The sequence below is a fragment of the Mobula hypostoma genome, chromosome 17, assembly GCF_963921235.1.
Source record: "Mobula hypostoma chromosome 17, sMobHyp1.1, whole genome shotgun sequence".
In the NCBI taxonomy this organism is placed as follows: Eukaryota; Metazoa; Chordata; class Chondrichthyes; order Myliobatiformes; family Myliobatidae; genus Mobula; species Mobula hypostoma.
Genome location: NC_086113.1, coordinates 47,087,793 through 47,114,724, shown reverse-complemented (window position 1 = coordinate 47,114,724; position 26,932 = coordinate 47,087,793). Strand labels below are relative to the sequence as shown.

General features: G+C 40.2%; 2 protein-coding genes across 4 annotated transcripts in view; one reads left to right on the top strand and one right to left on the bottom strand.

The window, feature by feature from the left end:
- The window catches only part of matcap2 (microtubule associated tyrosine carboxypeptidase 2), a 109,567-nt gene extending 85,242 nt beyond the window's left edge, over positions 1–24,325 (bottom strand). For both annotated transcript variants that reach the window (XM_063069857.1, XM_063069862.1), the window contains exons 1-2: positions 24,289–24,325; positions 844–969 (exon numbers count right to left, since the gene is read on the bottom strand). The gene's annotated coding sequence lies outside the window, so the exon portion shown is untranslated. The remainder of the gene's footprint in view (positions 1–843; positions 970–24,288) is intronic.
- The window catches only part of anln (anillin, actin binding protein), a 65,666-nt gene continuing 54,553 nt past the window's right edge, over positions 15,820–26,932 (top strand). Inside the window, exons 1-2 of one of the 2 annotated variants that reach the window (XM_063069853.1) lie at positions 15,820–15,948; positions 25,087–25,234. In XM_063069853.1, coding sequence (XP_062925923.1) covers positions 15,931–15,948; positions 25,087–25,234 — 166 coding nt within the window. In that variant the 5' untranslated portion in view covers positions 15,820–15,930. Of the gene's footprint in view, positions 15,949–19,283; positions 19,543–25,086; positions 25,235–26,932 lie in introns of those variants that run through there. The other variant, XM_063069854.1, reaches the window with a different exon arrangement.

Below are 26,932 nucleotides of genomic sequence, written 5' to 3'. Positions count from 1 at the left end.
GAATGCAAGTTTGTGAGAAAGAGTTCAAATTCTCTATTCCTTTAACGTCAAAAATTGTTTCTTAATTTACTTTCTGTATGCGCTGGCTCTTATCTTAAAGTTAACTACTATTTGTCATGAATTCCTCTACCAACATAAAATGTTTTTCTCTATCTATCTTATGAACATATTAAAATACACAATTAATTTACTTTTCAATCTTTGATATTACAGGGAGTATAAATACGGAGGTAATGTCTCTTTGGAATCTTTGGGACTTTTGAATCTTTTGGTGAATTATTCCAATTATTTACTGATGCAGTTGAATTCTATTAACAACACTTGCCTCTGCGACAAATTCCCATTTTCATTAAACACCCCAACTTAGCAAGGTGCAGCATTGAGCAGATTTTCTCAGATCTGCATACACAGCTGATACCTCATATTTTTGAAGTTAATCTTTCTTAAATAAAACATTATGACTGCCTCATGATTCACACTATTTCTTATTTCCAGATCATATTAATCTTAGTTATCCTGTTGTTACTATTACATAAAGACATCCTAATCTCTTAATGTTTTCTGATCAAATAACATTTTATGGTCAAAATTCCCTTGTGTTGTTTCTCAATGTACTAAGAATTATTGAAGATTAGTTGTGATTGCAGTACTAAAAATGGGTTCATAATGCTTCTCATAAATGAATGAGCTTTTCTTTTACACTAGACAGCCAACAAGAATTCTAATTAAATTACTGCAAAAATTCACTTCTATCACTTTTGCTAGAAGATAGCTGTAATGTAAATATCCCTTTAACAAATGCTGACACATTTCATACATAATTGTTAGTGTTAAAATGCTTACCATTTTGATTGATTGTTTGAATGTAAAAATCAATAGCACAAATCAAATCTGAAAATCCTTGAAGTGTGAAGACTTGGCTCTCAGATCACTTGTAGCTTCTTCTACCTATTACATATCCATTTCATCCTAGAAGGTCAATTGAGCATAGGTCAATATTCCAGTAGACTGAACATTAATCCATTAAAATGTTGTCAGCCCAGAAATAATGTAACCAATTAAAATGTATATATACATTATCATATGAGTGTATCTGCCTTAATAATTCTATATCACAGATGACTATGAAGTTATAACCTAAAACAATATTTAACATACATATATGTTGATTTGAGAAAAAGGACATGAAATGGCAGAAATAAAGTTAAAAGGAGGAAAAGATGTTGGGGGAGGGCCAGTGAAAGCTAAGTTAGGGTAACTATTGAAGAACGGAAAGGAAACTGATGGAAGAAGGAAAAGGAGATGAAAGCGTGTAAAGGAAGGAAGGACAACTTGCAATCATATTGTGACTTTAATACAATGCAGAAAAATGTTTTAAGGCCATTTTTAAAGTGGACCAAAAGGGAGAGTAATATTTATAATTTTTAGTAGTAACAAAGGAGGAGAGGGAGTTGAAGAAGCAAAGGTACTTAGAGGGGGAATTCCAGAGATATCTGTGTGGACGACAAAGTACCAGTATATAGCGAAGGAGTTTAAAATACAAAAGAGACCAAAGTGAGAGGAAGAGAGAATATGGGGAAACAGTAGAGCAAGATGTGGTTATAGACATAGGGTGAGATGAGGCACAGAGTGATTTTTACATGTGAACATAAATTTAAGATGTTGGGCTTTTTGGTAACCTATATGAATAACAAGACCAAGGACAAGAGCTATAGAGATTTGGATGCAGTTATGTATATATGAGTGGAAGATAGGATGTTGGCCAGGAATTTATTAGATTAATGAGTCTGGAAGTGATGGCGGTACGAATGGGTGATTCAGCTGCAGAATGGGTGAGGCAGCAATGTAAGTGAATATTATTACAAAGGGAATTTATTAACGTTGTAATAGAAAGGATATGAAGTCAGAACAAAAGAAGAAAGTAAAGAAGACTCCAGGCAAGCAGTATGTTTGGTTCAGTCTCAGGCAGAACAGAAAGGTAAGAAATGAGGTGACAGAAGGAAGAAAACTATTATCAGTTCTTATTTTAAAATTGGAGAAAATTGGGCTGGCTGTGGCGCAATGACACCAGCGCTGGACTCGGGAGTGGAGGTTCCCGGGTTCGAAACCAGTCGGGTCCACTCCCGAGTACGCTTTCCATCCATGCCGGGTTGAGTGTCGAGATCACAACTCATAAAATAAAGGGAAAATGCTGCGAAAATGTCTGTGTGGGGAGTGGTGTGCCACACAGTCTCTCTCTCTCTCTCTCTCTCATTCCACGCCCTGTAAAAAAGTCATGAAAAAGACATCATCACGGACGGATGCACGCATGCACACGCAGACGCGCATGCACGCATATGCAGACGCACACGCACAGATTCGCACGCACGCAGGCACATGCCAAAAAAAAAACAAATAAAATAAGATTGGAGAAAATTGCATATCAATTGCAAAAATATGGGGAATTGCAACGAGTCTTTCCTTTTCTTTTTTATCTTGCCAGTTTTAACTGAGCATCAAAACTAACATTCTTCCAGCAGCAGTACAATTATTACATGAGAAAGACAGATAAAAAGAAATGATATGCCTGCATCTAGACCCAGTTAGAAAATATCAGTGAGCTTCATAAATACTATCTAATCTCAAAAGTATCTTTGGTCTTTGATGGCTGTAGCTGTTCATTTATTAGCTGTCAACTGAGAGTATCTGAGTATTAACAGGAGAATTTATTTCTCAGAATTTTTCAGAAAAATAGAACATCATAGCGTTTGATTGGACTAATGAGAATTTAGCGACAAAGAGGTTTGGGCTGGAATACATACCACAGAGCAGCAAAGGATGGTAATGAATTTCTGGAACTGACAAATATAAGCATTCTTTATAATTCTTTTCTCTGAGCTGGGGTGAAGCCTTGTGTAAGGTTGAAGCCATTCTCTATACATTTCTCCAATTTGTCACCTTGTGAAGAACATACTCATTGTGCCTCTTGATGTGCGTAATCCACATTGCAAATATAGGAGAAACTCTTAGAATACAGGGAGCAGATGTTTGAGTAAGGTCATTACAATGATATTTCTGAGACAGAGAATTCTCTTTTTTCTTAGTAGTAGTCATGATTACAACACCTCTGAGATATTTTGCTATCTCAGGTGAGTCAGATGTGTTTCTCCACTGAGTTTTAATACTTAAGGGATCTTGTCCATTCTGAAGCTCTTACAGTGCCTATAAAAAGTATTCTCCCCCCACCCCCCCCCGGAAGTTTTCATGTTTTATTGTTTTGCAACATTGCATCACAGTGGATTTAATTTTTTTTGACACCGATCAACAGAAAAAGACTCTTTCATGTCAAAGTGAAAACAGATTGCTATAAAGCGATCTAAAGTAATTACAAATATAAAACCTAGAGTAATTGATTGCATAAGTATTCACCCCTTTGGAGTCAGTATTTAGTAGATGCACCTTTGGCAGCAATTACAGCCTTGAGTCTGTGTGGCTAGGTCTCCATCAGCTTTGCACATCTAGACTCTGCAATTTTTCCCCCTTCTTTACAAAACTGCTCAAGCTCTGTCAGATTGCAAGGGGATCATGAGTGAGCAGCCCTTTTCAAGCCCAGCCACAAATTCTCAATTGGATTGAGGTCTGGACTCTGACCTGGCCACTCCAAGACATTAACTTTGTTGTTTTTAAGCCATTCCTGTGTAGCTTTGGCTTTATGCTTGGGGTCATTGTCTTGCTGGAAAACAAATCTTCCCCCAAGTTGCAGTTCTCTTGCAGACTGCATCAGGTTTTCCTGCAGGATTTCCCTGTATCTTGCTGCATTCATTTTACCCTCTACCTTCACAAGCCTTCCAGGGCCTGCGATAATGAAGCGTCCCCACAGCATGATGCAGCCACCACCATGCTTCATGGTAGGGATGGTGTGTTTTCAATGATGTGCAGTATTTGGATTACGCCAAACATAAATTTTAGTCTGATGGCTAAAAAAGCTGAATTTTGGTTTCATCAGACCATAGAACCTTCTTCCAGATGACTTCAGTCTTCCACATGCCTTCTGGCAAACTCTGGCTGAGATTTCATGTGAGTTTTTTCCCACAGTGGCTTTTTCTTTGCCACTCTCCCATAAAGCTGCAACTGGTGAAGCACCCGGGCAACAGTTGTTGTATGCTCAGTCTCTCCCATCTCAGCCACTGAAGCTTGTAAGTCCTCCAGAGTTGTCATAGGTCTCTTGGTGGCCTCCCTCACGAGGCCCCTTCTTGCATGGTCACTGAGTTTTTGAGGCCGGCCTGCTCTAGACAGATTTCCAGCTGTTCCATATTCTTTCCATTTCTTGATGATTGACTTAACTGAACTCCAAGGGATATTCAGTGACTTGGAAATTTTCTTGAATCCATCTCCCGACTTGTGCTTTTCAATAAACTTTTTGTGGAGTTGCTTGGTGTAGTAGGAGGTGTTGTAATTATGACTACAGAAGACGTCCTGGTCATCCACTGCACCTAGTCCCATCTCCAGCCGTCTAGACTCTGTCTTACCACTGGACCCAGATGGGAATTAGGAAGAGAGAGTGAGGCTGACGCTGCGCAACTCTCCCTCACTTAAATCCAAATCACGCGCTAGTCTCGACACCATCATTATGGTGTCGAGGTCCTCATCGACGTCAACGATGGACGAACAACAATTATGACTACTACTAAGAAAAAAGAATTCTCTGACTCAGGAATATCATTGCAATGACCTTACCTTTCCCACCCCACCCCCACCCATGATTCCCTCCCTCTGTGATTTCCTTGTCTATTCGACCCTCCCCATTAATCTCTCTCTTGGTACTTATCCATGCACCTATCTATGCAAGTGGCTAATTGCTACACCTGTCCATTCACCTCTTCCCTCACCTCCATCAGGGCCTCAAACAGACCTTCCAGGTGAGGCAACATGTGTCCGCACACGTAACGTCATACTCACAAAGTAGGTTTTGAGCTCCATCACGTTTATTTACAGAAGGATAAAAAAAATACTTTAACAATATCTTAAAAAACCCTTGAAAAGAAATGAAACATCTCCTTTGATTCATCAGAGTAACCAATCCAAGGCTGTGTAAAGTGGAAGAGCAATAGAGCGTCCAGGAAAAAGAAGAGCACTTTGAGTTTCTCCAGCGAGAAGCAAAAGGGGGCCAAGAGCAATCAGTATGCGAGAACCCAGTCAATTCACCAAATCAAGCTCCCCCTGTTACCTCTGTGGCAGCGGCAGCTCCTATATATAATTTAATGACCTCCAAACCTGTAGAACTAGGTCATCTATGACACCAATGGATCTAAAAAGAGGAGCATATCATATCTAAACGGAATTTAGTACAATACTTGGATCACATAATATGTAAATTAGCATCTCAAATGTGCCCATTAAAAAGGCAAATCCTTCTGCATACCAAGTTCCATAAACAACAATAAGATTAATAGTAAGTAAATCTATTTTATTAAGATGCTACATAGAGAGGACTTTTAAGCCTTTGCTATTTTTTTCAAAATTATGCCATGCGTTTTTTTTTAGTTGACATACAGCATGGCTGTTTGAGGCATGACGCCCAGTAACCCGACTTAATCATGGGACAATTTAAAATCACCAATTAACCAGTATGTCTTTGGACTGTGGGAGGAAACCGCAGGACCCGGAGGAAACCCATGTGGTCACAGGAAGAACATACAAACGTCTAACAGGCAGCTGTGGGAACTGAACCCCGGTCACCAGTCACTGGAACTATAAAGCGTTGCACTAACTACTATGCTGCCACAGCTTTAGGCAGGTGCATGTTTCAATTTAAATGTTCAAAAATGTATGTGTGATCTTTAAATCTCTTTTTTGCAAACTCCATCTGCCTGTGATTGAAATTTGCTTCATTTAAAATCAACTGCTTTTCAGAAGTAAATGGAAATTGGGGCTCCCTCAAAAGCTGTTAACAACTGCTCACAAGACAGCAACAGAAGGCACCTCTGTTGGTTAAAATATGCTTTGGGATGTCTAGAAACATTTGTAGTGTCGGATGCATTTGAAAAGGTTGTGTTTACAAACTACAAATGTTTCTATTCTTATGTATGTAAGTGCTAGAAGTACTTGGGCAGCATCATTAGAGAGAGAAAAATGAAGTTAATGCTTCACGTTGATGACCTTTCTTTAGAACAGCCTGTTCTGATGCAATCAGCAAAGGCTGATTAGGCTACACCTACACTACGCCGGATAATTTTGAAAACGCCGGTTTCGAGTAAACATGACAGGCGTCCACACTAAGTGTTTTTCAAAATATCTCCGTCCACATTTGGCGGATATTTGGGCGAACACTGGAAAACTGACTAACTCTGTTGCATTAATAAAGCACCTCGTTAAATGTATAAAATGTCTGCATCAGCGTTATCTTGTATTTCCATACAATGTTACATTAGGCTGTTACACAACTATTGACAGAGAAGTACTTGCATAAATAGGTAAACCACCTTCATACAAGCAAGGTGCTTTATTAATGTAACAGAGTTAGTTTTTCAATGTTCGTCGTCAGCTGGGTCATACTGTCCGTGAACTCCCTGTCGGTTGCCTCCATACGCTCCAGTATTTTTTTAAGTTTTAAGTCCTCCTGTGCGAGAACCAAGAGCAATTCCTTTAAAGTTTTTCTACTCTGTAACTGGACAAACGCGCACGAAGTATACCGTTTCCACTTGGCTTGTTTTCTGTGTCCTGCGCATGCCCAGTAGGAGGAGATTCGCCCAAATATCCGCCTAATGTGGACGGAGATATTTTGAAAAACGCTTAGTGTGGCCGCCTGTCGTTTTCACTCGAAACCGGCGTTTTCAAAATTATCCGGCGTAGTGTGGACGTAGCCTTACTTTGGGTTTCATTGGAACAGTGGAGAATGGCAAAGGCAGATGCTTCATCGTGAGATTAGGACGGGGAATTAAACTGACAGGGAACCAAAAGCTCAGCATCACCCTTGAAGGTTGAACAAAGGTATTCTGCAAAGTCTAACACACAAACTCAGCAGGTCAGGCAGAATCCATGGAAATTGACAAACAGTCGAAGTCTTGGGCCGAGACCCTTCTTCACAATTGGAAAGGAAGGGGGAAGATGCCAGAATAAAAGGATGGGGCAGGGAGAGGAAGGAGAATAGCTGGAAGGTGACAGGTGGAGCCAGATAGGTGGGAAAGCTAAAGGGTAGGAAGGGAAGGAATTTGATAGGAGAAGATAGTGGACCATAGAAAAAAGGGAAGGTAGAGAGGACAGGGGGAGGTGATAGATGAGAAGAGGTAAGAGGCCAGAGTGGGGAATGGAAGAAGAGAGGAAGAGGAGGGATTATTTTACCGAAAGGAGAAATCAACATTCATGCCATTAGGTTGGAGGCTACGAAGACAGAATATAAGGTAAACACAAGGAAATCTGCAGATGCTGGAATGTCAAGCAACACACATAAAAATTGCTGGTGAAAGCACCAGGCCAGGCAGCATCTATAGGAAGAGGTACAGTCCACATTTCGGGCCAAGACCCTTTGTCAAGACTAACTGAAAGAAAAGATAGTGTGTTGCTCTTCCACTCTGAGGGTGGCCTCATCATGCCACAAGAACGGAATGGGAATTGAAATTAATAGGTTTAGAAACCAGGAAGCTCTGCTTTTGGCAGATGGAGCAGAGGTGCTCGACAAGGTGGTCCCTCAATTTACAGTGGGTCTCATCGGGAGCACCGGATACAATAGACAACCCCAGCAAATTTGCAGGTGAAGTGTTGCCCCACCTGGATGGACTGTTTGAGGCCCTGGTGGAGGCGAGGGAAGAGCACTCAGCCACTTGCAGAGATAAGTGCAAAGGTAAGTACTAGGAGAGAGATTAATGGGGAGGGTCAAAAGACAAGAGAATGAGGGAGCGATCCCTGTGGGAATCAGAAAGTCGGGGGAGGTAAATATGTGTTTGGTAGTAGGATCCTTTTGGAGATGGCATAAGTTGAGAAGAATGATGTGTTGGATGCAAAGGCTCGTGGGATGGTAAGTAAGGACAAGAGGAACTGTTAAGGAGTCGGGAAGATAGGGTGAATGCAGATATCCAGAAAATGGAGGAGATGCAGGTCAGGGAACCATCAATGGTGGAGGAAGGGAAACACTGCTCTTTGAAGAAGGAGGACATCTTTGATGTTCCGGATAGGAAAGCCTAATCCTGGGAACAGAGATGCAACAGAGACAAAGGATTTGAGAAAAGATATTACCATTTTTACAGGAGACAGGGTGGGAAGAGGTATAATCAAGATAGCTGTGGGAATCTGTAGGTTTATAAGAGATGTCAGTCGACAGTTTGTCTCCATAGGTGGAGACAGAGAGATTGAAAAAGGGGAGGGAGGTCAGAAATGGACCAAGTGAATTTAAGGGCAGGATAGAAGTTTAAGGAAAAGTTGATGAAATTGACAAGTTCGGGATGGCTGCAAGAAGCAGCACCAATGCAGTTGTCAATGTAGCAGAGGAAGAGTTGGAGAGCATTACCAGGGAGGGCTTGTAACATAGACTGTTCTACATAGTCAATGAAAAGACAGGCATACCTGGCACCCATGATTAGTCCCTAAGATTGGAAAAAATGGCAGGTGCAGTAGGTGAAATTGTTGAAGGTGAGGACCTGTTCTGCCAGACAGAGGAGGGTGGTGGTGGAGGGGAATTTGATGGTTCTTTTATTGAGAAAGAACCTGAGAGCTTTAAGGCCTTCTTGATGGGGATAGATATGTATAGGGACTGGACATCCATGGTGAAATTGAAGTGGTCAAAGCCAGGAAATTGAAAGCTAGTGAGGAAATTGAGAGCATGAGATGTGTTGCGGATGTAGGTAGGACAGGATTGAACCAAGAGGGTTAAGTTTCTGTAAAGTGTATTTGGTTTCTGCAATGTAGACAAGTTTTATTACTTTGAAGTATCAATTATTGAACGTTGGTTTCCAAGCATTACTCTCACTTTCTAATTACTTTCCCATCTGGTGTTGATTAGAAACTGAGCAAAAAAAAAATTAGCAAGTAGAGTGACTGCTCACAAGGCCCAGTTAACACGGTAGAAAATGCAATTAATAGCAGCAGAATAACAAAAAAATCGGGCTGCAGTTTGAAATCACAAAAGCAATAATTTATCTTGTTCTGACATTGGGGCAAAAAGACACCTTTTATATGAGTTTTCCTTATCAGATCAACAACACTGGAAGAAAATGCATATAGTCAAAAGATCTATTTTCAGTTCTAGCAGAAAAGCAGTGTTGTTTCTCAGTGTAAGATTTAAGCTGATATTTTTTTCTATCTAAGTATCATTGTGCTATTTGAAATATGCCATATGTATTAACTAAACAGGACCATAAAATAAGTTAAACAATTGAGTCACTTCAACTAATTATTTGGTTTATTTTGAGCTTTGTGTGTGTGAATGTTAAGGAATGTATGCTTTGGAATTCTTTAACATAATACCAAGTAATGTTTGAAAACTATAGAGCTTATTGTGCGATCTTTGTAAGCATATTTCTATTTTTTGGAAGTAATATTTCCCATCCTGCTGTGAAATTACATCAAGAGATAAGATGTGAAGCAGGAGATCATTGATAAAGAAGTTGAATCTATTTTATCAAATTACAAAGAACATCATTATAATAACCTGAGTTTCCGATCTGTTGAAGAAAGTTAATGTGAGCCCGTTCAATGAATTCCAGAAGGTTCAGTTTCAGGCAAGCTAGCTATTGAAATAAAAATGAAATTATGAATGTTGGAAATTGGAAATAAAAACAGAAAATGCTGGGGATACTCAGATCTGGCAGCATCTGTGGAAAGAGCCTTCATAGATAACTTTAGGACTAATGATCAAGAAGTCTACCTTTGGAAGAACAATAAACAAGTGTATTCTGCCAGTTTTATGCATCTACCTTTGAAATTCAGTAAAAGGGGGGAGGGAGAGAAAAACAGATAATGCAAGGGTTATGGATTTTATCTGTCATGGCTGGGGAGGGGATCAGTTATGTGCCACCCGTGTAATTGGGCAATGGAACCAGGGATAAATTGTGGAGGTTTGTAAAGTACAGAAGCATTTGGCTAGGGAATTGGAACCATAACACAGAGGGCAGAAGGAGCAGTTAGAAAATGTCATACGGTATTAACCAATCTGAAACGTAGGAGGTATTAATAGAAAATGAGACCGGTATTCAGTGTTGTGAAGTGTAAGCGACTGCTTAGACACAGTAATCAGAATCAGGTTTAATATCACCGGCATATGTCGTGAAATTTAATATTGTATGTAATGGACATCTTTGTCACCAATATGGTCAGCATTCCAATCATTTTGGAAACTGGGGTGAAAAGGTTATTTGGCACAACATAAAACCCAATAACTTTGTTGAATGATTAGATTCCTTGTGCAGAGATCTTGCTGAAGATCAGTAAACATCCTTGAAGAAATTACAGAGGAATGCAACTTGTCTCTAATAAAATTTAAGCTTTTCTAAACACCACTTATAAACAATGTATCAAAAATATACTAAAGTTTAAAGAAATTCCACCACTGGCAGAATATCAGCCTCAAAAGCCAACTTAAAATTTATTTTATCCCCATTTTGCTCTGAGAAGGATTTTCTACCATAATGATTATACTCTCAGTCTTTCCCCAAGAAACAATGTTTTCCAATTCTCAGGTTACAACAATACTTTCCAGGCGCCACAATTCTGCTGTTTATCGAGAGATCATAACTGCTCAACTGCCACTTCTAGGGGAAGTACAATGCCTGTACTGGCTCACTGCTTTGCCCACTATAGTAAGGCATCCAATCTCTTAAACAGCAAAATAGCACATCTAAATAGCTCTTCAGCTTAATGTGCAGCATTATCACTGAAAGTTAATTAAAAGCACTGAAATATTTTCCATTAAACAAAGAATGTATAATATCTACAGAAGTTAAATTGTGACAAAGATGTTTGTTTCTAAAATGAATCATGGCCATAAAACTGGCAGAACTAAAAGGCAGTTAGTTTTCAGTTGCATCGCTTTGTTTATGATTTGTTTTTTTTAAAGAAGTGCAATTCTGTTATTAAGGACAGTTGAGTTGCCATGTAGGCCTTCCAAGATGATTTACACAGACTAGAAGTACTTGTATTAAGCCAGTCGTCTGACAATTTTGATGCAGCTTACCAGATACAGTATATTCAAGATTGTTTAATGTCATTTCTAGTACACAAGTGTAAAGAGGAACAAAATAATTGTTAGTTTGGATTTGATGCAGCACAAAAACCACAATAAGATAAAGAACACAATAATAGTAATAAAACACAATAAATATAAATATATGAGATAACATATACATAGATTGATTGTATGTCTGTAAAGTGATGCTAGGTATAGGAGTGTCTGTATGTAAGGTAACTGACAGAAAATAATAAAGTAGTGGTGGTCAGGGTGTAGAGGGATGGGTTAGTGGAGGTGTTGATCAGCCTTAATGCTTGGGGAAAGTAACCGTATCCAGGTACACCTCCAGGAGTATCTCCAGCCCTTTCTGCAAGGAAGTTTGATTATTAGTTCTCTAATGAATACTCTTGAAATTCATGGTTTTTGTAGTTTCAAACCAACTGGTGAATTTTTGATAAAAACTAAGCTATAAGTTAAAGGATCTATCATGAGACAACTGATTTCTATATAAATAAGTGGGTTCTATAGAAGAATCTAATGTAAATTCAACAAACAGTAAGGAAATAAAATAGGTTATTTGGTTTATTATTATCACATGTAACAAGGTACAGTGTAAAAACTTGTCTTACATACCCTTTTTTCAGATCAATCCATTACAAAGGTGTATTGAGGTAGTGAAAGTTAAAACAATAACAGAATACAGTATAAAGTGTTGCTAAAAATGCAGTGCAGGTAGACATAAGGTGCGAGGTCGCAATGAGGTAGATCATGATGTCAAGAGTCTATCTTACCATACTAGGGAAACATTAAATAGTCTTATAAAATTTGGAAGAAAGCTGTCCTTAAGCCTGGTGATTCGTGCTTTCAGGTTTCCGTCTGATGGGGGGGGGGGAGGGGGTGAAGACAGGAGAATGTCCAGGGTAGGGGATGTCTTTGATCATGCTGTCTGTTTTACTGAGAAAACAGGAAACGAAAGCACAGTTCGTGAAGGGGAGGCTTGTTCCCGTGATGTGCTGAGCTGTGTCCAGAACTCTCACAGGTTTCTTGTGGTCACTGGCAGAGCAGTTGCCATAACAAGTCGTGATACACCTGGACAGGATGCTTTCTATGGAGCATCAGTAAAAAAGAAATTGGTGAGAGTCAAAGGAGACACGCCAAATTTACTTAGCCTCCTGATGAAGTAGAGACGCTAGTGAGCTTTCTTAACATACCATATTCTATTAGGTACGAAAAGTGAGGATGAAGTCATACTAAATATTTTCCTAAAAGCATATCAGTTAGATTCTGAAGACTCAGACAATTCAAAGATGCTCTGTCTCTATGGCAAACTACCATTAAAAAAGAAAAAAAAACAGGAGGGAACTGATATTCACCATAAAATCCTAGGCCCTTACATCTATTGGATGACCTCAGGACAAAAAGCATATCATCATCATTGATCTGTCCTTTTAGGTCAATCCTAGAGCTAGTTGAGGGGAGGGTGAGGAAAGGTGGAAACAGAGATATCTCTTACCCATTTTCCATGCATGTACTCCCTTTGAAATAATGAAATGTCTCTTGTAATAGGAGAGTACTTTGGTACTAACACAGACTACCAGAGAACTTGGGAGAGAGCAGATAAATTGAGGGCAAATAAAATGGAAACTAAAGTTAGAGGCTTTCCTCCCCTCAAAAGCCAATAGACATTATCAAATAAAGTAAGAAAATGCATTCAACTTTGGAAGACGACATCCAACTATAAAATGGTGATTCGAACACAACTGGGATAAGAACATAAGAATTAGGAATAGGGGTAGGCCTGATGAATCTGCACTTCCATTCCCCGTAACACTTAATTCCCCCTGCTATGCAAAAATCTATCCACTGTAACTGTATCTTAAGCATATTTAATGAGGTAGTCTCTACTGCCTCCCTGGGCAGAGAATTCCATGGATTTACTTCTCTCAGGGAAAAGCACTTTCTCCTCATCTCTATCCTAAATCTAACCCCCTGAATTTTGAGGATATGTCTCACTTACCAGTGAAATCAACTTTCCCGCCTATATCTTATCTACTCCTTTCATAACTTTGTATGTTTCAAAAGATCCCCCCCCATTCTTCTGAATTCCAACTATTGTCCCAGGTGGCACAGTCTTCATAGGTTAACCCCCTCATCTCCGGAATCAACCTGGTGAACCTCATCTGCATCACTCTAAAGCCAGTATATCTATCCTCAAGTAAGAAGACTAGAACACAGTACGCCAGGTGCAGCCTCACCAGTACCATATGCAATTAAAGCATAACCTCCCTGCTCTTAAATTCAATCCCTCTAGCAATGAAGGCCAACATTCCATTTTCCTTCTTGATTACTTGTTGTACCTGCAAACATTGTATCATTTCTTAATGCATGTATGCATTTCTAAATGACAGTAAAAGAGGACTGAGTGTTCTCATAATCTAAAAAAACCCAACTTTTTGCAATTTATGTACAAGGACTCTAAGACTCTCTGCACTATAGCATGCTGCAATCTTTCACCATTTAAGTAATAAGCTGATTTTTTATTTTTCCTTTCAAGGTGGATGGCCTCACATTTACCCAGCTGGAACTTTGCCCACTCATTTAACCTATCTGTATTGCTCTGCAGACTTTTCACATCCCTCTGCAATTGGATCCTCAACTTCCTAACTGGAAGACCACAATCTGTGTGGATTGGTGATAACATATCCTCCTTGCTGATTATCAACACCGGCGCACCTCAAGGATGTGTGCTTAGCCCACTGCTCTACTCTCAAAGACCATCTATAAATTTGCTGATGATACAACCATTGTTGGTACAATCTCAGGTGGTGACGAGAGGGCGTACAGGAGTGAGATATGCCAACTAGCGGAGTGGTGTCACAGCAACAACCTGGCGCTCAACATCAGTAAGACGAAAGAGCTGATTGTGGACTTCAGGAACGGTAAGACGAAGGAACACATACCAATCCTCATAGAGGGATCAGAAGTGGAGAGAGTGAGCAGTTTCAAGTTCCTGGGGTCAAGATCTCTGAGGATCTCACCTGGTCCCAACATATCAATGTAGTTATAATGAAGGCAAGACAGCAGCTATATTTAATTAGGAGTTTGAAGAGATTTGGCATGTCAACAAATGTACTCAAAAACTTCTATAGATGTACCATGGAGAGCATTCTGACAGGCTGCATCACTGTCTGGTATGGAGGGGCTACTGCACAGGACTGAAAGAAGCTGCAGAAGGTTGTAAACCTAGTCAGCTCCATCTTGGGTACTAGCCAAGAAAGTACCCAGGATATCTTCAAGGAGCGGTGTTTCAGAAAGACAACATCCATTATTTAGGACCTTCAGCACCCAGGGAATACCCTTTTCTCATTGTTACCATCAGCTAGGAGGTACAGAAGCCTGAAGGCGCACACTCAGCAATTCAGGAACAGCTTATTCCACTCTGCCATCCAATTCCTAAGTGGACATTGAACCCTTGGGCGCTACCTCACTTTTGTTACCATACAGTATTTTTTTTGCACATTTTTAATCTATTCAATATATGTATACTGTAACTGATTTAACTGTTTGTCTGTTTGTTTGTTTATTTATTTATTTTATTAGATTATGTATTGCATTGAGCTGCTGCTGCTAAGTTAACAAATTTCATGTCACATGCCAGTGATAATAAACCTGATTCTGATGCCTCTGCACATTTTGTTTTTCCACTCAATCTAGTTGTATCAGTAAACTTAAGGTTCACTATATTCAGTCCCCTCTTCCAAATTGTTAAGGGTCGAACACCAGCTCAAGAATGAGTGCCAACCAGAAAAAAATACACATTTATCTCAACTCTCTGCCTTCTGTTGGTTAACCAATCCTCTATCCTTGCTAATATATTATCTCCAATTCATGGATCCTTATCTTTATGGATGTCTTATATGCAATAAATTTATCAAATGCCTTCCAAGCATATAACATCCATTCATTTCCCTCTATCCATATTGCTCATTATATTCTCATAGATATTGTGCAAAGTTCTGGGGTACACATTAAGAAAGATTGTAGAGGCTTTTGGAAAGGTGCAAAGGAAATTTATTAAAAGAGAGTTAGATTTGTGAAGTTAAGGTTGTTTTTGGAAAAAGTTGCAAGGAGATCTGACAGAGGGATTTCAAATTACTCGAGTTCAGATAGATTGTTCCTTCCAAGAGGATTATATAATGAATTAAGACTCAAAACTAACAAAAGAGAAGAATACTTTATGCAGCAAGGGGGTTAGATTTTTAGATGTTTTTTCCAGTTTGCAATGGATTCAATGATGTGATCAGGAAAATACGTTTCCTGAAAGAATCTGCCTAGCTGAGGGGAGTGGGGAGCGCTTACAAATCCTACTCGGATTCGACAAGCTTCCTGCCCTATTGCGACTATTCAGCAAAAACCAAACCCACAAACTCCCGACAGTTTTCCCATTTATAGCTTTATCCGTCAACAGCAGCCCCTCGTTGTCATGATCCGTGAACCGTCCACAAACTCACCATTGTGAACGAGGATAGTCGCCGCCTTGTGATTGGCTGCTTCACGTGTCCATCAAAACGCAGGCCTTGCCCGCTCACCGCTTTCAATTGGTCCGCGGGTGTTTGTCCGTCACTCGGCGCTCGCGCAGGCTATTGCTTCCCATCGTCCTTCAGTCTCACGGTTGGCGGCGCCCAATTTCAAATTTTGAACTGCCGGAGCGGATCAGCGCGAGGAGAGCGGAAGAGCCGGAGCGACTGAGCGATCGGCAGCGGAGGGTCGGGTTGTCGCGTCACGCAGGCACTATGGATCCGTTTACCGAGGTAGGTGAGACCTGTCCGCCCGCAACTTCCTGAGGCATGAGCTCGGGCGAAATGGAGGGGCTGTCACCCCACAGCACCGCATCTAGTCATCACTCGGTCGGGCACACCTCTTTGTCGGTCAGGATTGCACCGGCGATTCCCCCGAATCATGAACTAACTTATTCTTCTGGTCCTGCCGTGTAATGAATTCATGGGGCAACTCGATCCCTCCACCCCCCCCATTCTGCAAGAGCCCCAATCTCAATTTAGTAACGCCATTAAATATTGCCCCATTAAAATAATCCAGCACTAGATTCGCTTTATTCTGCATGATGAATCTCACTGGCCCAAATCCAGGGTATAGGTTCTCTTATTCATGCATAATCAGTTCTCCCTAAAGTAAGGATCAAATATCCCGAATAAGGTAGTTATTAAACAGACTTCCAGATCAATAATATCAATGCATTGGAGCCCTGAGTGAAATAGCCTATGGGCAATGTCATATTAAATGCGGAGTATTATTCGGTAGCATTTAATACCGTGGATGTCCAGAATAATAGGAAGTACTTTTTTTGCCGCAGGAACCCTTTTATTCAGACTTGCAAATCGGCAGCTGATAATCTCTTGGGAGCGTAGGGAGGGTTGTCCAACTTCTGTTAACTGAAATGACAGCTACGTAGTTTTGGGCGTGTACCCACCACGAGGGCTGAAAGCAAATGTCATTTGCTTTTTGTCCCTGTAGACTGGAAGACTTGACAATATCTAGCCCTTATTTTGCACACCATTCAGATTTTGAACATTTCCTTTTGTTTCTTGCATGTTGCTCAGTTTTTGTTTTATAATACTTCCATTAAGCTTGAGTTTCCATTAATAATAATTTTCATATGATGTGCTACCAGCATTTGATTTTTGACCACTTCAGTGTAATTTTATGACATATTAAGAGGGTATTGGATCACTGCAGGTTCTCCTAAGGGCAATCCCCTTTATTTCCCTCCCTAGAGTATTATTTTCTCTTGCACATGCCCATCAACTCTTTTTTTTGCCATTAGCCTGTTAAAAATTTGGGATTGTGTTAAACTGATGTGATCACAGAGAATGTGCAAACTCCAGTGACAGTACCCAAAGTTGGGATCAAACTTGGAATGTGAAGCAGCAACATTAACAGCTGGCATTCATTAGGGAATAAATGATCTGCAGCTTTTCCCCCAAATAAGATTACTATGAGAATTTCAATCCCTCATGCTTTGCTCTTGTAATTAGGAAGTATTGGGGCTGATCTTTCATAATAGATCGTATGTATCTGGGTGGGGGAAGAGATACAAATTTTGACTGAGCTAATGAACAGCAGACAGTACAGTGAGTCAGTAGCTAAAATAAGATTGAGTCATGTTTCCCTGCATGGACAAAAGCACAATTGGTTGGTTTTAAATTGAAATTTCAGTTATGTCTTGTCTTTGTTCATAAGGTACTTATGGGGTTTGTTCGAGTAGGAAATACCACTAACGGGATACTATTGCATACACTAGCTCACTGATTCTCTCATAGAAATGCAGAGCTGCTATTTTCCAAACAGTTTGAATTTGTGTTTCGTTCTGTGAAGTTAGTTAGGTGTGTGGTATCCATAACAATGAAGGTTTGGAAAAGATGGTACCTATTTTCACGTTTGAGGCTATACTGGCTATGGTAATCCATGATGCACAAATGAAATGGAAAAGCTTCACCAATTCTTTTAGTGCTTTTACTTGCAAGATTGCTTATAGAAACATAGAAAACCTACAGCACAATACAGGCCCTTCGGCCCACAAGGCTGTGCTAAACATGTCTTACCGTAGAAATTACCTAGGGTTACCTCTATTATCCTAAGCTCCATGTACCTATTCAGGAGTCTCTTAAAAGATCCTATCATATCCGCCTCCACCACCGTCGCCAGTAGCCCATTCCATGCACTCACCACTCTCTGCGTTTTAAAAAAAAACTTATCCCTGTCATCTCCTCTGTACCTACTTCCAAGCACCTTAAAACTGTGCCCTCTTGTGTGAGCCATTTCAGCCCGGGGAAAAAGCCTCACACTATCCACACGATCAATGCCTCTCATCATCTTATACACCTCTATCAGGTCATCTCTCATCCTCCGTTGCTTCAAGGAGAAAAGACCAAGTTCACTCAACCTATTCTCATAAGGCATGCTCCCCAATCCAGGCAACATCCTTGTAAATATCCTCTGCACCCTTTCTATGGTTTCCACATCCTTCCTGTAGTGAGGCGACCAGAACTGAGCACAGTACTCCAAGTGGGGTCTGACCAGGGTCCTATATAGCTGCAACGTTACCTCTCTGCTCCTAAACTCAGTCCCACAATTGATGAAGGCCAATGCACCGTATGCTTTCCAAACTACAGAGTCAACCTGCACAGCAGCTTTGAGTGTCCTATGGACTCAGACCCCAAGATCCCTCTGATCCTCCACACTGCCAAGAGTCTTACCATTAATACTATATTCTGCCATCATACTTGACCTACCAAAATGAACCACCTCACACTTATCTGGGTTGAACTCCATCTGCCACTTCTCAGCCCAGTTTTGCATCCTATCAATGTGCTGCTGTAACCTCTGACAGCCCTCCACATAGTTAATGTGTGTTTTTTTTCTTGGCCATTTGCACTTGCAGTTATATTGACATCCTAATGATTGATGACTTCTTACTCTGTAATTGTTGGATTTGTTTTGAAGGGATTTCTTTTATTACAGGTCACAGGGGATTCTTTTGAGATTCTAAATTTTCCATCTTGATTCCTATTGTTATTGTACTGCATATACAAAGAGAATAGAGAGAAAGCGAAATCAGCAATTCATTTTTAAAATTAAGGAAGTTAATTTTAAACAGTTCAAAATTAAGGAAGCTCAGTTAGTTTAAAGTTAAATTTGAGTTACTTATGAGCATTGATTTCTTATCATTTTCTATGAGTCAGTATGAATGTTCCCAAGAAAAATAGTAATTAAGTTTTAACCTGTTAATTTGCAACTTAATATTTCCACCACACAAGCCTAGGTCTTGTAGCTCCAAATGCTTTCTACAGGCATAAGCCAATCTAGAAGTAAACACAAAATAATCTGCAGATGCTGGGGTCAAAGCAACACTCACAACACGCTGGAGGAACTCAGCAGGTCCTAACAAAGGGTTCAGGCCCGAAATGTCGACCAATCTTTTCCATGGATGCTGCTCGACCTGCTGAGTTCCTCCAGCGTGTTGTGAGTGAACCAATCTAGAAGGATGGCATGGATTGGCATAACGTATTAAAGTGAATAAAATATAGATTCTGAGAATAAGATTTTTTTTAAATTGCCCATTTCTTGTTCAGATGGAGACCTAACTCTGAAAGCAGTGGCGACTGAAGTGACAGTGTTTGGTCACAGTCTATTTCTTATAAAATCAGAAAACTAGATGCTGGAAATAGAAAGTGCTACATACGTATACAGTACAACATATCATATCGATTGTCTGGAAAGAGAAAGAGATAACACTTCAAGATAGGAACACTTCATCAGAACTAGGAAAGAGAACCTAAGAGAAGGTGGACAAGAATTAGCAGAACAAATTAAATATCTCTGATTAGGTGAGACCATATTCCCTTTGCTTTATGCAACCTGGTCTGTATTAATTAGTTCTATTATTTTTATTCAAAATTTAATAACATTTAAAACTGTGTAATACTGACTGTTGGGTGCACTTCATTTAACAGTCTAACTTGGAAGGGTATATTCTCACTTTCCTTTTTGAGTTCCAACTTCTTTTGATTTATAGAATAAGCAATAAATAATTTGATTTAAGATATTTTTCCATTCCTCAGTGATTCTTTTAATGAAATGTCAGTGGTTTGTGCCTCTTGACTAATGTATATGGTGGCTCTGAGAGATTGGAAAATGTTTCAAGCTTATTGTATCACCTAATATCTTTGAAACTTTGGTTCAGTATGCTGTTTGCTCCAATAGAATTTGAATTTCTAGTCACATGCTGAACTGTATTCTTGAATGAGATCCAGCTGCTTCAACCAAAATATTCTGGTGTAGTGCAGTCTAACAAATCTGGAATGTGATTCAACGTGATGAAATGCTGTAAATGCAGCTGATTACAAGCAAACCTGATGAATCATTGGAAAATGGCATATGCCAAATTGTCATGTTATATAAAGGTCGAAATTGAAGTTTTCTTTTTCTTTTTTTAAGGAAATACTTGTGTGTATTTGGGGTAGTTGAAGTTTGATTATAAATATTAGATTTAATAGTAACCAGCCTTATAAGAATTAAAGAGGAATTTCTTTTGATGATGAGTGTGGAAAATATGGAACTCCTGACCACAGGGTCTGATTGTACTTACCTAATTCCTCAGTACAAAGAACTTGTTGATAGAATGAAGTGAAATGTGTACACTGGTGTGTACATTTTTTCCATTGTTGTAGAGCCATATAGCCCAAATACAGGTCCTTGTCTTCACTAATTCCTTTTCCCAGAGCTTCTACTTCCTACCCAAGATCTACAAATCTGACTGTTTGGGTAGGCCCATTATCTCTGCCTGCTCCTGCTCCACTGAACTCATGACCTCATACCTTGACTCCATTCTATCCCCTTGGTTCAGTATCTTCCCAATTACCTCCGCGGCACTTCTCATGCTCTTGACCTCCTCGCTAACTTTCAATTCTTTGGCCCTTACCATTTTCGTCAATGGATGTCCAGTCCTCCTACACTTTTATCCCCCATCAAGAAGGCCTTAAAGCTCTCCCCTTCTTTCTCAATAAAAGAACCAACCAATTCCTTCCACCACCACCAGCCTCCGTCTGGCAGAACTGGTCCTCACCCTCAACAGATGACTGCATTGGTGTTGCTTTATGCACCCATACTGAGCTCATAATTTCAATAATTTTCTTCCATCTTTCATCCTGCCCTTAAATTCTCTTGGCCCATTTCTGACACCTCCATCCCATTTCTCCATCTCTGGAAACAAATGCACAGAATGTCATTGTAGTCTGGGTGGAAGACTTCTGTATTAAGCTTCTGGTATGAATTGGTAGTATTATCACCAAATAAGCTGGCCACATTCTGATTGGATGTGCTGCGGATGGCGAGAGAATTAAAGACAATGAATAAAGTTACTTGATTTTGTTGTCACTTCAACCAGCTGAAAATGCACCTGTCTGTACCTATGGATTGGAAGATCATTCCATGTTTCCTGTTGAAATATTATGGTGTTTTCTCACTGTGACCACCCCATATTATGTACCACACCCATCATGTCATATCAGTTAGATTCAGAAACTAAAAATATGAAAAGCTGTGTGGAATAAGTAGCAAACACGAGGAAATCTGCAGATGCTGGAAATTCAAGCAACACACACAAAATGCTGGTGGAATGCAGCAGGCCAGGTAGCATCTATAGGAAGAAGTACAGTCGACGTTTCGGGCCGAGACCCTTCGTCAGGACTAACTGAAAGAAGAGATAGTAAGAGATTTGAAAGTGGGAGGGGGAGGGGGAGATCCAAAATGAGAGGAGAAGACAGGAGGGGGAGGGATGAAGCTAAGAGCTGGAAAGTTGATTGGCAAAAGGGATACAAAGCTGGAGGAGGGGGAGGATCATGGGATGGGAGGCTTGGGGAGAAAGAAAGGGGGAAGGGAGCACCAGAGGAAGATGAAGAGCAGGCAAGGAGTCATTGTGAGAGGGACAGAGAGAGAGAGAAAAATAAACAAACAAACAAACAAATAAATAAATAAGGGATGGGTAAGAAGGGGAGGAGGGGCATTAACAGAAGTTAGAGAAATCAGCGTTCATGCCATCAGGTTGGAGGCTAACCAAGTGGAATATAAGGTGTTGTTCCTCCAACCTGAGTGTGGCTTCATCTTGACAGTACAGGAAGCCATGGATTGACAGATCAGAATGGGAATGGGATGTGGAATTAAAATGTGTGGCCACTGGGAGATCCTGTTTTCTCTGGCAGACAGAGCATAGGTGTTCAGCGAAATGGTCTCCCAGTCTGCATCGGGTCTCACCAATATATAGAAGGCCGCACCAGGAGCACCGGACACAGTATATCACCCCAGCCGACTCACAGGTGAAGTGTCGCCTCACCTGGAAGGACTGTCTGGGGCCCTGAACGGTGGTGAGGGAGGAAGTGTAAGGGCAGGTGTAGCACTTGTTCCGCTTACAAGGTTAAGTGCGGGGAGGGAGATCGGTGGGGAGGGATTGGGAGGGACAAATGGACAAGGGAGTCGCGTGGGGAGTGATCCCTGTGGAAAGCAGAAAGATGGGGAGGAGGGAAAGATGTGCTTTGTGGTGGGATCTCGTTGGAGGTGGCGGAAGTTCCGGAGAAACATATGTTGGAGCTGGAGGCTGGTGGGGTGGTAGGTGAGGACAACGGAAATCCTATCCCTAGTGCGGTGGCGGGAGGATGGGGTGAGAGCAGATGTGCGTGAAATGGGAGAAATGTGTTTGAGAGCAGAATTGATGGTGGAGGTGAGACCCGACGCAGACTGGGAGACCATTTCGCTGAACACCTACGCTCTGTCTGCCAGAGAAAGCATGATCTCCCAGTGGCCACACATTTTGATTTCACATCCCATTCCCATTCTGATATGTCAATCCATGGCTTCCTGTACTGTCAAAGATGAAGCCACACTCAGGTTGGAGGAACCACACCTTATATCCCGTCTGGGTAACCTCCAACCTGATGGCGTGAACATTGACTTCTCTAACTTCCGTTAATGCCCCTTCTTACCCCATCCCTTATTTATTTATATTTTTGTATCTCTCCCTCTCCCTCTCCCTCTCCCTCTCCCTCTCCCTCTCCCTCTCCCTCTCCCTCTCCCTCTCCCTCACCCTCACCCTCTCCCCCTCTCTCCCTCTCACAGTAACTCCTTGCCTGCTCTCCAACTTCCTGTGGTGCTCCCCTCCCCCTTTCTTTCTCCTCAAGCCTCCCATCCCATGATCCTCTCCCTTCTCCAGCTCTGTATCCCTTTTGCCAATCAACTTTCCAGCTTTTAGCTTCATCCCTCTGCCTCCTGTCTCCTCCTATCATTTCAGATCTCCCCATCCCCCTCCCACTCCCACTCTCTTACTATCTCTTCTTTCAGTTAGTCCTGACGAAGGGTGTGGGTCTGAAACATTGACTGTACTTCTTCCTATAGATGCTGCCTGGCCTGGTGCATTCCACCAGCATTTTGTGTGTGTTGCTGGAATAAGTAGCAGCAGTATTGTATGCCTTCTCATTCTCTAGTTTAGCATAATACTTTGTCATCGTCATAATCCTAAATTGATGAATACGAAGACCACACCAAAAGCAATAAATACAGGGTTTGGTCAATAACAATGTTCCTGTCTGGCCCCAAATCCACCAACCTGCAGTGCAATTTCAGCGCATGATTAAACAGTAGGGTGCCAAACAATAAACGCAGTTTGTCAGGAATTTACTGTTTGGCCTTTTCCATGTTTTAAGTTTTGTGGAATCATGTAATTCCTGACCCCAAGAGATTGCCTAAGTACAAAACATGATCAGATCAAAGACTTAATTTTGACACACCCAGTCATGAATAGTTATGGATAATTAGGCAGCTAACTGGAAAGAGAAGCCATGAACAATCAAAATGATATCAAGCTTACTGTCCTTTCATCCTTCCCAATGTCCTAGTTGGCTGTACTCTAATGATCTCTTATTATCATCTTTTTAGTTTGTTGTGTTCTTGAACCAGTTGGTATGTGAACAACTACAGAAGAAAATAAGCATTTGGAAACCAATATACCATGACGATCTTTTATATCACTTTTCACCTAGCCTTGAACTATAATCTGTGAAGGTGAATTACCAGAAAGAAAGTGGATTGATGGAGGTCATTGTATGCTTCTTTAGGCTATCCTCTTGAAACAATTGTTTTGTACCTTAAACAGTGGTTTCAAACTGGTTTGGGGAAAATTTCTGAATAAGCAGAAGATACTGGAGGCATCATTTTCTGTATGCTAAACATGTTGAACAGACAAAGTAGAAATTAGTTGAGAAAAATAAGAATATCATATTTGATTCACTAGTGTTTCATCACCATTTTCTTCTACCTTATTTATTTTATTAGTTTTACTATACAAGAAAAATAACAAATTTACACACTTTAACTCAGCACCTTAATTTGCTAATGACTGCACTGCTAGCTTCAAACCACTTTTCTTCCAGTAACTCACCTACATACAGCAACTTGTCATCATTCTTAACAAGGTAAATGCCACTACAGAAAATCATATTGTTTCATCTGGAGAAGGATTTGAATTACATCCATAAAGCTGAAATCTAGTTGTTAATACATTAATATACAACAACAAATCTTACCTATCTTGCAGAGAAAACAACAAATGTGCTGTTAATTGGCACTCAGGAAATGTTCTGGACTTTACTCCTTGTACCACACCCTTAATACTGTGGTTTTTTTTTGACTCTTAACTGTAGGGTGCTGCTGAATGTAAGATGAATGCTCTGAATGTACATACATTATGAGCTAATTGTCATCATATTTTGTAATAGTTCAGGTCTACAGCAGTGAACAAATGAGCAAGAATGTTTGGATTTGCATTTATACATTCTACTTCATTTTTTTTTACACAACTTTCCTCCTAAACAGAGAATTCTGTTGTGATTTTTCTCAGACACTGCTTTTCACAAGACCAAAAGATTAAAAAATGGTTTAACAATCTTTTCTAAACTTTTGTTAGAAATGTACTAATCTACTGAAAGCCTTACTCTGCAATATTGATTAATATATCAGAAGTATTTATGATGACTACAGAAACACCAAACCTCATTTAAATCCATGATTGTGCATTATATGTAATATTAGAAATCTACACATGACTTTTTTCAGGATACACTATTTCTAATCAAGCTGAGATAAAATATGGGCTGATTCCTCATATAACTGCCGTTATAGATGTCATTCCTGATGTACGAAGAATGTTTCTGTACTCAGCTTGTCTTTTTAAAATAAAATAAAAGCTTATTGTTTTATTGAATGAAGTAATGTGATTTGCTTATTGTTTTAACTGAATGAAGTAATGCAATTTGCTTAATGTTTGTATAATGTGATCTGATTTTGAGGCTGTGGACAATACACTGAATTGTTACCTATTCTAGAAATTACTTGAACGAACTCGAGCTCGACGAGAGAATCTGCAGAGGAAAATGGCTGAGAGGCCATCAAAAGCCGTTCGGCAAATTGTGAAAAGATCTAGGGACCCTTTGTCTGAGGCTAACAACCAACCATCGGAAGTTTCTGAGGAAGGTATGAGCTTTGTTGCTGTGTACTTGATTCTGAGGAAGGATATCCTGAAGTCTTCATATGAATTGTAACAGAAATCCTTTGTTTTGAAGAAGTAATACACTACATCTACTCAATTTACAGTTTACAGGGAAGTTTTACCATTTACTAGTTATTTGAAGCCTTAACCATGAAAAGTGAAGGTGCTCCCTTCAGTAATGTGTATTTACAATTGGCTAAAATGGTTTTAATGGTTCAAATTCATTTTGTGTTATGATTTTCCAGCTCATTCACAGGGTGCTAAATTTATGTGATGTGTTCTCAATGTGATGAACTTCTAGCTGAGCAGGGGAACTGGGTATAATATGGGTTAAAACAATGGGTTAAAAGGTCCAACTGTTTGGATGGAGTTTTTGCTTTCTATCATTCAAAAGCAGTTCAATTCTGCAGATATTGATTGAATCATGCAAAATATCTGAATATTTGAAGTTGTAATCATCTTTCCCTCTCCCCACCCCCCAAAAATTGGCATTTTGTGCTTATGTAGTCTCTATCATTGGTTCAAGATTTGTTTCATCTGATTATTGCTTGAATCATTAGATTAGGTTATGAGTACACACTGTCCTCTTTTATTGTCATTTAGTAATGCATGCATTAAGAAATGATACAATATTCCTCTGGTGTGATATCACAGAAACACAGGACAGACCAAGACTGAAAAACTAACAAAAACCACATAATTATAACATATAGTTACAACAGTGCATCAATACCACAATGATGAAGAACAGGCTGTGAGCACAGTCAAAAAGTTCAAAGTCTCTCGAAAGTCCCACATCCCATGCAGACGGGAGAAGGAAAAAAACTCTCCCTGCCATGCCCGACCACAGTCCGACTCTGAGTCGTCTGAAAACTTCGAGCTCCGATCAGCCCTCCAACACCGAGTACCGAGTACCGAGCACCATCTCTGCCGAACGCTTCGACCCCAGCCTCAGTCGCCAGCAGCAGGCAAAGCCGGGGATTTTGGGGCCTTCCCTCCGGAAACTCTCGATCGCACAGTAGCAGCGGCAGCGAACCGGGCATTTCAAAAATTTCTGCAGATGTTCCTCTGTGCCTTCTCACGTCTGTCTCCATCAAATCAGAATTGTGCATGACATCCTACTTACAAATACGATATCATTTCACCGGAGAGCTGCGTGTGCTGCGTCGCACCGCCATCTTCTCCTCCTGCCTCATGTAGATTTAGAAATGAGATGTACCTCATTCAGTGTCTTGAGGAACTGTTATAATTCTGAGGCATGTACTTCAACAAATAAATTAAACATGACTGTCTAAATTAAACCAGAGGGAAACAGTTAAAGCTGAAGTTGTGGGGATTCAAGGAAAAATCCATGGTTATAGGATTGGGTGGCAGGAGTCATGAGAATGGAAGAAAATCTGGATGGGGAACTGGTGTTAGGCCACAACTACTTTATAATTAATGGCATGGAATCAGAAACCAAGTCAACCCAATATAGATTGGTCTTTATTCTCCTAAGTGTGTCTCTGAGTTAAACATAATATCCTATTGTATGCCTCTTGATAGCTGTATTTTTCTAGTTGAACTGTTCTTTTTGAGCTCAGAGCAGACTAACTGAATGGAATATTCATAATGTACCTTAAAAAATCTAAACAATGATGTACTGTGATGACATGTTGGTGAAAAGTCCCTTTATTCCCGGT